Below are 14,210 nucleotides of genomic sequence, written 5' to 3'. Positions count from 1 at the left end.
CACTACAACAAAAAGTGAAATGAAGTTGAAAGCACACAGTTTTTGCAAATACAGAAGTGTCAAGGACATGAAGGTATAACATAAGATAAATTATATAAAATTTGGAATATTTTGGAACTGCACACTGCAGTGGCAGTCTTTGAGCTTTATTGTTTTGCTTTTTCCTGAACAACTCACCACATGTAAACAGCAGACAACACCTTTGAATTTTATACTGGCAAAACTACTAGGTTTTTTGTTTCTATCACTTGATGACTTGCTTGAAAGCAGTAATAAGCAAATAATTATTTTAAGCAAATTCCTTAAAATCAGTAGTTTCTTCTAAACAGACTGATAAACCATATATTTCAATGTATATCTTCACGATGTGTGATTTTTTTTACTGAGATCTAAACATATTATATGTGTTTATATATATTTCACATATATATAAATACTATATATATACACACTAAATCCAGTACTTGAGTTTACTGCAGAAAGATTTAGTCATTAACTTCTCATCAACCTTTTAGTACTCTGGCTTCCTCAGGCTATAAAATTAGTTTTGTTTAGTTCTTTAATCCACTGGTAATATTATGTTGCTATTTGCAGCAAAATTTTCAGCATTATTCCACTGAAGTTAAGATGCAACTGCTTTGGATGCAGTATTCTTTGAACAGAACATACCACTATCTAGCAGATCCCAAATAAGCAACATTCTTGATGAAAAAGTTACTTTAAAAATACTAAGCTAAAAACATAACTTAAGAATATTTTTATCAAGGACTGTACTAAATATAAAGATTGACTCTACTTGCCTTATTAGGTCAGGTTACAAATCTGAAAGAATACAAGTGGAAGGCATTATCTGTCATAACTGCCAGGAGTCCTCCAGTAACAGACATACTCAACAAGACTAAAAATTTATTTCCACATTGTCCCTAGTGATAAAGACTGTTGTGTCTAAATACAGTCAGTCATGCCACCTATCCTTGTAGAATTATTCTGGCAAATGAAATAATGTGGTTAAAACATCCCTATCCTTTTTACTACCATTAAAAAAGGTGTTGTTCTTTTTTTTTAATTTACTAAAAAGGAGGAGAAAAGCTGTAAGCAATAATGTAGTGTTCATAAAGGAAAACCACGTTGAGTTTCTCATCTCAAATGTAAAAATGTCACCTTGATTAAAGACAGTATTGTAATTGCTATAATGGAATCCAGAAAAACAAAGCTTAACAGAAAGCCACCATGAATGATTTCTCAGACTGTATTGGCAGCAGACCATCAGCAAGAAAGAAGGTCCAGGCCAGGGAGGAAAGAAAAATCTATGCCAGTCAGCATCACCTCAGTCTCTCAGAAGGTCATGAGCAACCAAGATATTTACCAAGTGCAAATCATGTCTGACCAACCCAGCTGCTTTCTGTGGTGAGGCAAGTGATGCTGAGGACAAGGCAGGGCCTTAGATGATGGGCACTTTGCCTTTAGTCCAGTATCCCACAGCTTCCTTATCACTAAATTGGTGAGGTATGGGCTGGATGAGTAGATTAAAGGGTAAGTGAAAAATACGGGATGCAAAGACAAGATCAGTGGTACAGAGTTCAGTGTGCAGACAGTGACTAGGTGAGAACCTTCACAGATCAATATGGGACTGGTGATGCCTCAGCAATGTGCGTGATGTGACACGTGCCTGAGCGAACTCTCAGTAAAAGGGTGCACGGAATCCTAAAGTGAGGTGTGCGCTCACTACACTGGAGGGTTCTGGGGTGTGTCAACAAAGGGGTTGACAGGAACCTCATCAAGTTCAACAAAAACAAGCACAGGTTTGTATCTGGGGTGGACTAAACCTGGGCCACACTACAGTCTGGGGCCCACTCTCTGCAACCAGCTCTGCAGAAAGGGACCCCAAGGTGGGCCATAAGGTGAACACGAGTTAGCAGCACGCCCTTGTAGCAAAAGTGGCCAAAAGTATTTTACCCTCTACCAGCAGAACTGTCACCAGCAGAGACAGCAAAGTGAACCTTCCTCTCCATTGGACATCCCTGGAGTCCTGTGTGCAGTTCTGGTCTTCCTGTTACAATACAAATCCATCTGGAAACCAATGCAAAATAGCCAATTCTATTACAAAGGATTTTGTTCTAAAATAATATGTATCCATATTATGAAGCCACACACTGGCTACACTTGCCACCAAGAGAAGGGTAGACTTAGAAAGCTTGGTGGCACTCCCAATTAACATTCTGACGCCCTTTTATGTGACTGAGAAGTAACACAATTTTTAAAGTATTACCCCCTTCCTCCTCTCCCTGGTGCTCACCTTTGTCTTCAAAAATAAACAAGGGTAGTGGTCTCTACAATCCTACCACCAATGTAATAAAGTGCATATACTACCTAAACACTGGATTCTGAAGAAGCAGCTACCAACACTATACTCACTGATTTTACTATTTTGGTAGTTTCGTTTTGTTCTTTTAATTCCAAGACCTGAATCAGTGCCAGCATCATGAACTAGTTTCAGTTTGGACTCCTGCTTGCAATGATCACCCCTTCACTATATCTAATTCCTTGTCAAAAATGTACTGATAGTTCCACAACAGTCCGTAAAACTATGTAGTGCTTTTTAATCAGCATCATAATTTACAGACTGGAAAATGAAATGGATATTAAAAATAAAAATCCAAAGGTCAGAGTATGCACCACAAAGACTATGTTGTCAGTACACAAATAACAAGGAGAATCCTAAGCTGCAAATGCAGTCCATTTTTAAGAAACTTAACACCACTGACAGAATACTAGCACCTTCCTCTGGACATTGTGATGTTACTCCACTGTTTTCTTCAAGAGTTACAATTTTATGCAGTTCTCTGAGTGTCACAGGTTTTCTCCACTTACAAAATACAGAAACTCTGATACAACCAGTATTTCACTACAAATTCCCAGTGGTCTCTGAGAATACATCTGAACTCCTACAGGGCCAAATTTCGTATGAAGCATGCTTACTGGATGAAGACAAAATAACCATGGAAACAGCTGTTATACAAAGTGACACAAACCTTTACAAAGCTAGAGTAAGCCTAAAAACTTCCTGTTCCTCTCAAATGTTTTCCTGGACAGAGTATCATCTAGTAAAGCAAGAGAAAGCGATCAGTTCAGTGTCAGCAAGTTTTTCAGTAGTCCATAATATACAAAAAATCTGCAACCTCTTTAATAAGCAGTTAGTTAGATTGCCTAATTTTACAGAACAAACAGTGCCAACACAGAAAATCAGCACTCTGATTTTGCTTTGAATCAGCAAATAAAGCCCCTGCTTAAGAGGGGGAGAAATTGTTTAAATATTATTGTCTTTTTCCAATGGGACAAATGTAACAGGAATGTAATAGAAACAAAATCTTTCCCCTTCATGTATTTAATAATCCCCCTTTTCCAATACCTCCTACAGTCCTTATTGCTTGTGTCCTTTACCTGCTTCTTTCCAGAGATGTTTGGCTCCCCATCCCTTTCAAGGAAGGCTTGCTCACTCCGTGCATCTCTTTCACAGTCCTCTCTGCACTTTTGCTATTTCCCTAACACTGTTACTGAGAAAACTTCTGTCTGCTGCCTGCACAACCCCGAGAAACTCCACAAGTTTTATTGAGGGGTTTGCTACAGAATGCTGTTAACAGTACTGCAGGTAAGTGTAAGTAGGGTGGAGCCTCCTACAACTTCTTCCAAGACTCTGCTCCATGACCTCTGTCCATCTGGCCTCTCTAAGGAAGCAAAGAGCCTGTTGAGTATCCTAGATGAATCTTTAAGCATCAAGTAGTCATCTTTTTCCTTGTACAAAATCAGAGTCCAGAATCAGCATATCAGCTATTTCCTGGATATCTCCCAGGTTCTCATACTACCTCTCCCATGAAGACACAGAAGAGGGAAAGCAAGTGTGGGTACCCACAAATAACATTTACATAAAGGGACAGTTCTTTAAAATTGCTGGAATATTTCATTCTCATGCATAAGGGCATGGAGTATTTCCAACAAATTTCAATGAATTCAGAGAGGAAGGAAACCACAGAAATGGTGCATCAACTCTTGCCACTTCAAGATTATAGACTGAAAATAATTATAGATTAAACTAATTGAGTCATTTGAATATCTAGCTCCCAGGGGAAGTTTAGAGAAGATATCTAAAAACTTCAATCATTGCCACAGGGCCAAGAACAAAAAAAGAAACCTAACTGGAACTACCAAACCTTATTTGTAATATTTTCTGGAGGCAGAGATGCATTCAGAAGTCACAGAATGAATAGTGACATTCCCTGTTTTCAAAAATACATGAGTTATTTTGGATATTGACTCGTTTTAGATCTACACAGAAGGAAATGAAGACTAACACTATGCACTTCCCTAGCACTGAACCATGCAGCTGTTGATTTGGCAACTTATCCTGTGTTCCCACCCTCACATCCCTCCACAAGACTGGTTCATCAAGGCAAAAGAATTTTTCATGCAGTTGCTACTTAGCTGCTAGACCTGAAACAAGAAGCTGTCAGACCAGCTTGTGTCTGGTGGAGGGGAGAAAACCACTTTAGCAGCAGCCAAACTAGATCCAGTCAAGTCAAACATGAAATGGCACTCCGAGCATCTCGAATGTCTTTATGCATGGATGACATCTAAGGAAAAATATATGGCCATCTCAGTGACAGAAGCAGGAAACAAAAATATATAAAGCAAATTATAAAGCAGGGGGCAATACACCGAGAAACAAAGAATGAACAAAAGAAGAACCACACAGACAGCAAGATAGAAGCATTCATAGACCAGCCCAGGTACACAGCTCCACACAGAAACAATGCAGCTACTTTTTTATCACTGGAAAACAAAAACAAAAAACAAAAACACAACAACAACAACAAAAAAAGGCATAATGCATCAAAAATAAAGAGTAAGGGACATAAGAGTTATGGACAATTCTCTAGCAATCTAGAGAGAAAAAGTAAGAAGACTGCAAGCATCATGTTATATTGAAATTGTTAAGATAGAAAAAATATTTCAAACAAAAAAGGTGCCAGTAAAACAAAGCCCAATTAAAAGAAACAGAGATTGGCAACAGCCAACCATCATTAATTGCAGAATTCAATAAAGGAAAATATCCAATAAAGTAATGGAAGAGCTTAGAAACATTCATGGACATATTGTTTGCTGTTGGTCTCCCTGTTGCTAATTCATAACCTTCATAAGAATTTTTAAGAAGCTGCAGCAGGGCAACTGCCAAGTGAAAGATAGAAGACCAGGACCATTTAAAGTCCAGACCTTAAAAACAACATAAAGAAATAAACATAAAATTAATTTCAAAGTTTTAAGCACACATGCAAGTCAAGCATAAAGCACTAAAGAAAAAATGAAGTACACAGTTGTAAGATCATAAAGCAAGGTACCAATATTAAGTGCTCGTATACACAAAGGACAAATTATTTTTAACACACCTACTTCACACTATTCAATTTAGAAAAAATACTGAATGTGAAGAGAAAAACTGGTAAGTGTGAAAATTTTAAGTAAAATTTATTCTCCTAGCCTAATGTTATAAATAAATAACTTCTCATCAAAACAATAAAAATTATATTCACATACACCAATTTGTTCTCCACAAGAATTTTATAGGAGAAACAAACAAGCATAAAAAGTAATTACCACTTCATTACATGTACCATCAAATTAAATTTGTAATTCAGGCATTAAATCACAAGATTCAAGACTTCCATAGCATATGATTTTACTTTACAAAGTTAATAAAATTTCCATTTGTTACCACTGTAATCAAAAATACTAATTTGAGTATATGAACTATAAAAAAATTATTTTTCTTCCAAGTATGCTAAAAGAGGTTGGATACCTCAATCCCCAATAGGTTTCATTAAAAATTAAGATATCTATCAGTAACAAATTCACCAAGATATACTGGGGGAGGGGAACAGAACAACAACCACCTGCATAGATTTTTAGAAAAATTATCACACAAATACAGATAAATACAGATGTGATTCCAAACACAAAGAGTTCCTTCAGTGAATAAGGAACATATATAATTTTTACTGATCCCATTATTTTCAAGATAGCACAAAAACCATTACGTAGGCTTGAGAAAAGTAAGCTGATACAACAGTATGAAGCACCACAACCTTTGGGGAAACCCAACCTACACCAAGTTTTGATTTATTATAATGGACATGGAATGTAAAGGTTTAAGTGGGCCTCACACAGGAGAAAAGCCTCAAGACTCAGAGATATCTCAGCTTGCATTGGCCATTGTTAAAACAGCAGAAGGGCAACAAGCAAGGCTCCCTCATCTCTCCAAGTCAGACAGTTCCAAGACCATCCTGACAATCAGCAAGGCTTCAGAGCAATCACTCTTTCTACAGTAACACAGGTTGGACACTTGTTTTCCAAGGCATGTACACCACCAGATTTTCAATTCATCTGTGCAGTCGGGAATGCCAAATCCTGAATAAGGGGTGACTGGGAACACCATACACATTTGTTCCCCATTGCTTTTAGTATCACTTAAGAGGTATGTGAGAAATCATCACAAGTCTGAGGCACTGTTTCACAATCAGCTGGACAGCTGCTGCAAGGATATTACTATTTTAAATTATTTTCTACTTGGCCTTGTCTAACAGTGCTGACTGAAAGAGTGGAAATGCAGGGGTCCCTACAGGATATGTAGCAATTCAAACTTCCTTCTCAAGTTCATTCCCTTACATCACAAGAGATAGCCTAACCTGCACTGCCTTAAAGGCACCAGTAGAAGAGCTGAGTAGTCATTCCCTAGAATTGCAAAAATATACCGATGAACAAAAATACATGATCTTACAATAGTGACATTTCTGAAATCAAAACATTCTGACACAAACAGATTGGATTAAAATAAAACCAGGATCACCCCTTTCCTCCAAGAAGCATGAGATTAAGGGAAGAATGGCAAAGGAACAGACATAAAAGATAAAAAGAACACATTGTAACCAAAGCTCAACTGTATTTAAGCAGTTAATACTCTTCAAAGCATGGTCCCAAACTTATGAACATTCTTGGAAAGAAAATGTGTGCAAAGCTCATCCTCCTACTCAGAACTCCAACCACAATGGGATACTGAATTAAGCATTTCAGACATCAATGGTACCTGTGAATTTTTAATTAGGCCATAGGAGCCGTCACATGAACACACACAATGCTACTTCTACCTATGAAATAAAGAAAAAGTTCTTGAAATTTAGTATGTCTTATTATCAAAAAATCCTTCCAAGTGAAGTTGAAGAAAGGACATCATACAAGCCCATCTGATGCATGAAGGGATTTAATGGGATTCAAGCCAGCAGAGATGATTTTATCTCCATCTCCTGATGCCAACTAGTGGACTGACAAACCAGTGAGGTTCAAATCAAATTAGTCTTGTGCTCACTGTCTGAGAAAACAGGCAAAACAGCAGGATTGAAAAGATTTCAGTGTCACTGGCAAAACAGCTCCAAAATAAACTACTGTACTAACCACTATAGTCAAATTGCATATTCTATCCTAGGAAACCCCTGATTTTTTCTAACATCCCACTTGAAAAAAAATAGTTAAAAATCTGTGGGATTTTTTAAATGTTTGTAAAATGTCAGTGTTAGAATACAGCAATAAATTTGGCTCACACCATTTTAACTGCACAATCGAGACTACATCCCATTCCATACAGAACATCAAGTCAATCAACAGGGCAACTTCTTCAGAAAACCACCTCCACTCTTTCAGGATTTTGCAGCTACCCCTGTTTCAGAGCAATAATAATCTTTAACAGGTCCTCCCAAACTGTGATAGTGTAGGAATTAACCTCTTGTCTAAAACAAACGGCAGTTATAAAAGGAGTCCCCCTGGCTGAACACATCTATAATCTATGCTTACTCACAGTACCAATAAACACCCTTTTCACCTCAAACTTGTAAATCACAATGATGCCATCATCATTATGAGGTGTGATTTCACAGGAATTATGTAAACAAGGTTAGAGTGCTTGTGTTCAAACTTGTCAATATGTTTACATCATGAAATAATGCCGTGTTTTATTAATTCAGAAATCAGACATTACATGGTGTGGGCATAAGAACAAGCATCAGGCCCAAGCTTACAATGCCTTGTACTTCTTGAAAGTTCTCGCTCACATAACTGCAAGTGCCAACTGCAATTGATTTTGCTATCATTTCAGCCTTGGTATTCTCAACCAAGCAATGGGGGAAATTGCAAGTGAGACATCTAAATATTAATTCTTGCACTGTTGCAAATAACATAGATAAAACATCAATGATTTCTCTTTTCTAATAATAGCAATTCTCCCAATGCTAGCTCAAAGAAAACATGCTTTGTCATCTTTGTAAGGGTGGGGAGAAGAGTCAAACATATTTAAAAGAGAGATAATTACCTAGAGTGCAACCAGACAGAGGTAATCATCATTTGGAGCTCCTTCGGCTATCTAACTAGACAAGCTATTACTATTTTTGTTGAAGGAACTCTATGCTTTTCTTCTTCCATGCTGTTTTGGGGAATGGTCCAGACTGACATTTTAGCTTTCTTGCAGAACTCTGCACTCGGTCTCAGCAGTTTAGGCCCAACTGTACACTCTAAGAATAGTCCTGAATGTTTAGACACTGTCTTTTACTAGTAGCCAGCAAAATATTTCAAAACAAGTACTAAGGAATATACGATAACTGTTCCCTGCAAAAGGTTAGTTTTCTTAATTTTAGCATTTCTTACATACTTTCAACTGACACTTCATAAACTACAGAGTTATTAAAAGAGCTGTAATAGGAACAATTAGGGACACAACACAGTCCAGCTGAAGGGGAAACCTCATTGACAGAAAATACTGAAGGAGAAAGAGGCTTTTTACCTCCCAAGGGCTTGCAACTAATGCTCCAGCTAGATCTCATCTAGCAAAACACTGGCACTAAAGAAAGCCCCAACACACAAGTTTCACAAAAGGACAGGAAACTAATTTATGTCAGCACCCTGGTAAATGTCTACACATTTGAAAATGGTTTTACCAGCGGAACAAAGTTCAGACACATAAAGCACCAGAGCAACCTGCCACTGACATGAATCAAGGAACAGAAAAATTTAATGCTACAGCATTAATCAAGCAGTTAACTGTGTTCTGCATCTTTCGGAGCTGTACTAATATACTTTACAATGTGCTACTGTTGCAGAAAGGCTTATTCACTATTATTCTAGAGCAAGTTAAGCTGCTAAGTCAAACTTTATTCTTAAAAATCAAGCTAATTTGCTCGATTTTGCTCAGAAATAGTTCTCAGTGGCTAGTAGTTACCAAAATTTAACAACAACAAAAGGTTATTAAACCTCTCTTATAAACAAAATGTAGATTGTTTAATGGAAAGGAAACAATCTGCATGTAGTTACCGAATTATCTTGACCACTTGCACTAAGAAGAAATACCAACACATCAGAGCTCATTTAGTGTATAGCTCATTTTTAGTTGTGGATAAGAAAAAGTTTTCCTGCTTTGTCAAATTTCAAAAATCCTCTCAACTGTCACTAGTACTGCAACAAGTTACTCTTGCTGAGAATTAAGTTGTCAAAAATTTAGCTGCTGATGAATTCTGAAGTCCTCCCTAAGCATCCTAAGCATCTCAAAGCAGTTTAATAAGCAGCTGGGGAGAAAAAAAAGGAACCTAGCTCTCAGCTGAGATAAAGTGCCTTCTTCAGAGGTGACACAGGCTGCAAATGCAGACAACACAGGCCATCAATTTGAAAGACATCCAAAACTTCCTGTAAATTAAGTCAAAATCCTACTGAATGTTTGTTCCATCAGAATTTAAGACACTAATGACCACCAAGAGCCAGAGCTGTAAAACACCAACTGCTTCCCTGTAGTCCGTGCAGCACAGTTACCACTGCACAAGAGGTGAGCATGACAAAGCCAGTTGTCCAAAAAGACAAGAGAAAGATCACTTCAACTTGTGTCTGCCATGGCCTCACCAGCTGAGAAAGTGCTGAGGCACTAAGTCACACGGGAACAGGCCACACTGGCCTGGAAAGAAGAGGAGACATCTGATGAACAAGGAAAGGGGAACAAGTGAAAAGGCACAGAGTGGCCAACACAACGGACCTGGGAAATGACCATCACAGCAGGCTTCTAAACACATCCCGACAGAATGTATTCAACGTTACTGCAGAAATAAGTTTCATGGTGAAAGATTTGGAAATGGCATTTGCCAGCTAGATAAATAAATGTATGTGTTTGGCATCAAATTAGCACGGGTTTTGAATGCAACTAAAAGAAGATAGGCAGAAAGGGCCAAATAAAAACCGCACAGAGTGTTTTTTCCTGACAGGAAGTGTGATCTTCCCCTGAAATTACTGATTACAGAGTCCTAATCCTAACTGCATTCACACAAAACTGAAACGAATCTGCTGGTGTCTGCATATACAGACACAGTCAAAGGATGTAGGAAACTGACCTTGAGAAACTCAACACTATGTTACTGCATGATAACAATACATGCAAAACTCCATCTGCCTTCCCTTCATTCTTGAACACATTTAAGAAAAAATATTTTCTATATTTTTAAGTTATAAAACTAGCAGTTATAGTAAGGGAAATGGATCTAAATTTTTAACGGCTAAAAAAAAAAATTTCAAGTGACTCTGGCCACTCTAGACAGTAGCAAACTTGACAAGGCCACAAATACCCAGCACCAAAAACTGGTGTAGTTTTTGCTTCTAATGTCAGTTCACTATAAAGTCAATCTCAATTTTCATATATAAAGAAATCACGTCTCAGTAGACTTGAAAAAATCTGTATATTCCTCCAAAGTGTGGCAAGGTTTCATAGGTGCAACCGTGTGCAGGTTCCCCGGGCAGCTGTAGCTACCCAGTGACCACCGGGACACCCAGAAAAGGGCACTGGGAAAGGACCCCTCCAGTTCACCTGAGATGGGTACTCCTGACAGCCCGGAGCTGTCTGACTGCCCAAAGAACTCCCCACAACTGCTTCTCAGGCAGGCAAAGCCTGCAAATTTTCTCTTAAAATTTAAATTCATCCCCTTGGCAGAGACCAAGGATGGAATGCTTTACCTTGAAGCATCTTGTCTGCAAATAACTTAGGTACAGAAACTAAAAGTAGGGAACATCAGAGCCCTCTTCTCCTGACACCAAGGATAAGAGTCATGACTGGTCATCACACATGAAATCACTAAGCTTTACCTCAAAAAGCCAATGGATTGTCATCCACACTGCTATTTACAGAATTTCAATACTGTTATAAAAAACAAATTTCAGTTCCAAGATAAAGTGTCTTGGATGGGCACACACAGCCACCATCCTATGGAACAAACAGTCCAGTAGGAGGCACTGACCCAGAATGTTCTATGCTACCCTTAAAATAATCTAAATTACTATGGCTAATGCTTATGCATCACACTCACCAACTCTCTTTATTGCAGCTTATTAATCCTGACCACCTACCAAATACCCTCAATGCAAAAATAGGTCATACATTTTTACCGGTTTAACTCATTCTGCAAATTTTACCCTCCTGGGGAAATCTGAGAGCTCATGGCTCCACAGAACTGCTTTATTAATCCCCTAAAACTTTGAACTGATGCAAATTAAAACGTCTAAGATACTGTTTAATATCATTCAAGAAAGCAAAGCTGAAATGTTCAGGTGTTGGGAAGCAAGCTTTTACTCTGCAAGACTTAGGACAACTCACTTTTGGATGAATAAACTCCACTGTAGAATAAAATGAAAAATTATAAAACATGGGTAATGTAGTCATTGTGTTGCAGAAGTATCTGCACTCAGGACACCTTGTTCATATTAAAAATAGAAAATCAATTGCTCTTTGTAGACAAAACAGAATACGGGGTAAAGTCTAATTTCCAGCAACTGGAAAGCACTGCCAGATTCCACCTTTTAGAATGCCTTTGGACACAGCAGACATTTATCGCCCACGCTGATCCTCAAATACCTGCTTGCCTCACAGCCGAGCTGCTTCGGGACAAAAACCCTCCACCAGGCAGAGGTGAACCAGGGCAGCCAACTTCTAAGGATTAGCTATTGACACAAACTCCTGCAAGCACAGCCGAACCGCTCCGTTTAAGCCCTCCAAGTAGAACACAAACACGGAGCCCTTACGAAGCCACCGCGGAGAAGGCCAGAGGGGCTGAAGCCGGAGGGGGCGTGCGGGGCCCAGGCGGGGGCACCTCCCCGGCGCGGCCCAGGGCCGGGGCGGGTTGCCCCTCACCAGGTGCGCTCCGTACCTGCAGACACGGGCCCGCCGCGGGAGCGCGGCCCCGCGGGCCCTCGCCGGGCAGCACAGCCCGGCCGTCTGCGGACCGCGTCGGAACAGGCACCGGGCCCAGCCGCCGCACGGAGCGGGCACGGCGGACCGGGCTCCGCCGCGGAGCCGGAGCGCCGCGCTCCCGTCCCTCCCCGCCGGGAGAGGAGGGAGGCTGATAAGAGGGGCCCGGAGCTGCCCTGGGCGAGCCGGCCAGCGCCTCTGCCCTCCTCGGCCGAGGGGGAAACTGCCAGCCGCCGAGACACCTCGGGGGCCCCGGCTCAGGGCTGAGCCGCGGCACTGAGCGCTGTCCGCTCGGAGGACAGCGAGCCGCTCCCCGCGCTCCCGCACCTCGCCGGCAGCGCTCTTACCTCTGTTAACATTATTACCCCGCTGCGCTGCGGCGGCGCCTCGGCGGCTCTAGCCCCGCAGCATGGTGAAGCCTGGCGGCCGCGCGGAAAGCTACCCCGCACCCCGCGGGGAGCCGAGGCGAGGCGAGCGCCGCCAGCCCCCGCCGCCTCCCCGCTCAGCGCCCGCCCGCCGGCCCCGGCCCCGCCGCCGCCCTCGCAGCCCGGTCCGGAGCGGCCGCCATCTTGGGACGGCTACGTGCGCCGCCGCCGCGCCCCGCCCGCCCAGCGGGGCCGCCCCTGCCGGGGCCGGCGCTCCGCTCCCCGCCCAGCCCGGCCCGCGCTGCGCCTGCCCGGCCGCACCGGCCCCGCACCGGCCCCGGCCCCGGCCCCGGCCCCGGCCCCGGCTCCAGCAGCCCTCGGCGGGGTACGGCCACAAGGCACAGAGCTCGACACTGCGGGTCGGGTTTTTTGCCCTATATCCCTTGGTGTGACCTGTCTTAAAGCTCTTCGGTGTCAGGCAACTGTGCTGCGGACGCTAATGGAAATATTTTGTTAAATTGCTGACCCAGCAGCATATCTCTCATCCACCAGTGACGTGTGCAGCGTTGCGCGTCTTTCTTGGTTCTAGATGCTAAGAAAGAGCGCATGTGGTATCTGGAGCACAAGTCCTTTGAGGGGCGGCTGAGGGAGCTGGGGGTGTTCAGCCTGGAGAAAAGGAGATTCAGGGTGACCTTATCACTCTCTACAACCCCCTGGAAGGAGACTTCAGCCACGTGGGGGTCGGTCTCTTCTCTCAGGCAACCAGCGGCGGGGCGGGAGGACACAGTCTTAAGCTGCACCAGGGAAGGTTTAGGTTGGATATTAGGAAGAATTTCTTCACGAAAGTGTGTTTAGACTTTGTAGTGGGCCGCTCAGGGAGGTGGTGGAGTCACCCTCCCTGGAGGTGTTTAAGGAAGCACTGGATGTGGCACTCAGTGCCATGGTCTACTGGACGTGGTAGTGATCAGTCATTGTTCGGACTCGACGATCTCATGTCTTTTCCAAACTCATTGGTTCTGTGAAAGAAACTTCTATAAGCCTGTTACCTACAGTGTTGTTAATTAATGGCATAAAGTATGGAACAGAAACACATGTCCTCAGAAACAGAGCCATGTCTGCCCCAGCCCAGAGAGCCCTGGGGTGATGTGCCCCTTCTGCGTAGTATTTGAATACACAGAAAGATTCCTGTCCAAAACTTTCTCTTCCTTTAAGCACTGTTCTCTGGGCTTTTGTTTGTGTGGTTGCTTTTTCACTGGACTTTAAGTTACACAGTTAACCTTAGGTGCATTAAGAGAGTAGAAACAAAGAGGGATTTTTTCCTGCATTGCCCGTAACACAAACATGCACACCAAAGAAATGATAATGGTTTGCAGGAAAGATGGAGGAAAAACAACACGACTATTTTAATGTGAGGAAAACCAAGCTTCAATTACAGTGTTTTTTCTCCCTCAATAAAAGCAGAATCTGTTTTCTTGCAGAAACGCGAAGGGCATTAAGCAGTTCTTAAGGCTGATGGGTTTTGTAGAAGTTCTGTA

The 14,210-nt window shown here is 41.7% G+C and overlaps 1 protein-coding gene across 2 annotated transcripts in view; it reads right to left on the bottom strand.

The window, feature by feature from the left end:
* The window catches only part of SNX13 (sorting nexin 13), a 66,099-nt gene extending 53,194 nt beyond the window's left edge, over nucleotides 1-12,905 (bottom strand). Inside the window, exon 1 of one of the 2 annotated variants that reach the window (XM_063411142.1) lies at nucleotides 12,658-12,905. In XM_063411142.1, coding sequence (XP_063267212.1) covers nucleotides 12,658-12,669 — 12 coding nt within the window. In that variant the 5' untranslated portion in view covers nucleotides 12,670-12,905. The remainder of the gene's footprint in view (nucleotides 1-12,657) is intronic. The other variant, XM_063411132.1, reaches the window with a different exon arrangement.
* Nucleotides 12,906-14,210: the final 1,305 nt, after the last annotated feature.

The sequence above is a fragment of the Prinia subflava genome, chromosome 1 (assembly GCF_021018805.1).
Source record: "Prinia subflava isolate CZ2003 ecotype Zambia chromosome 1, Cam_Psub_1.2, whole genome shotgun sequence".
In the NCBI taxonomy this organism is placed as follows: Eukaryota; Metazoa; Chordata; class Aves; order Passeriformes; family Cisticolidae; genus Prinia; species Prinia subflava.
The sequence above is the reverse complement of the archived record's forward strand: the minus strand, read 5'-3'. Positions and strand labels throughout refer to the sequence as shown.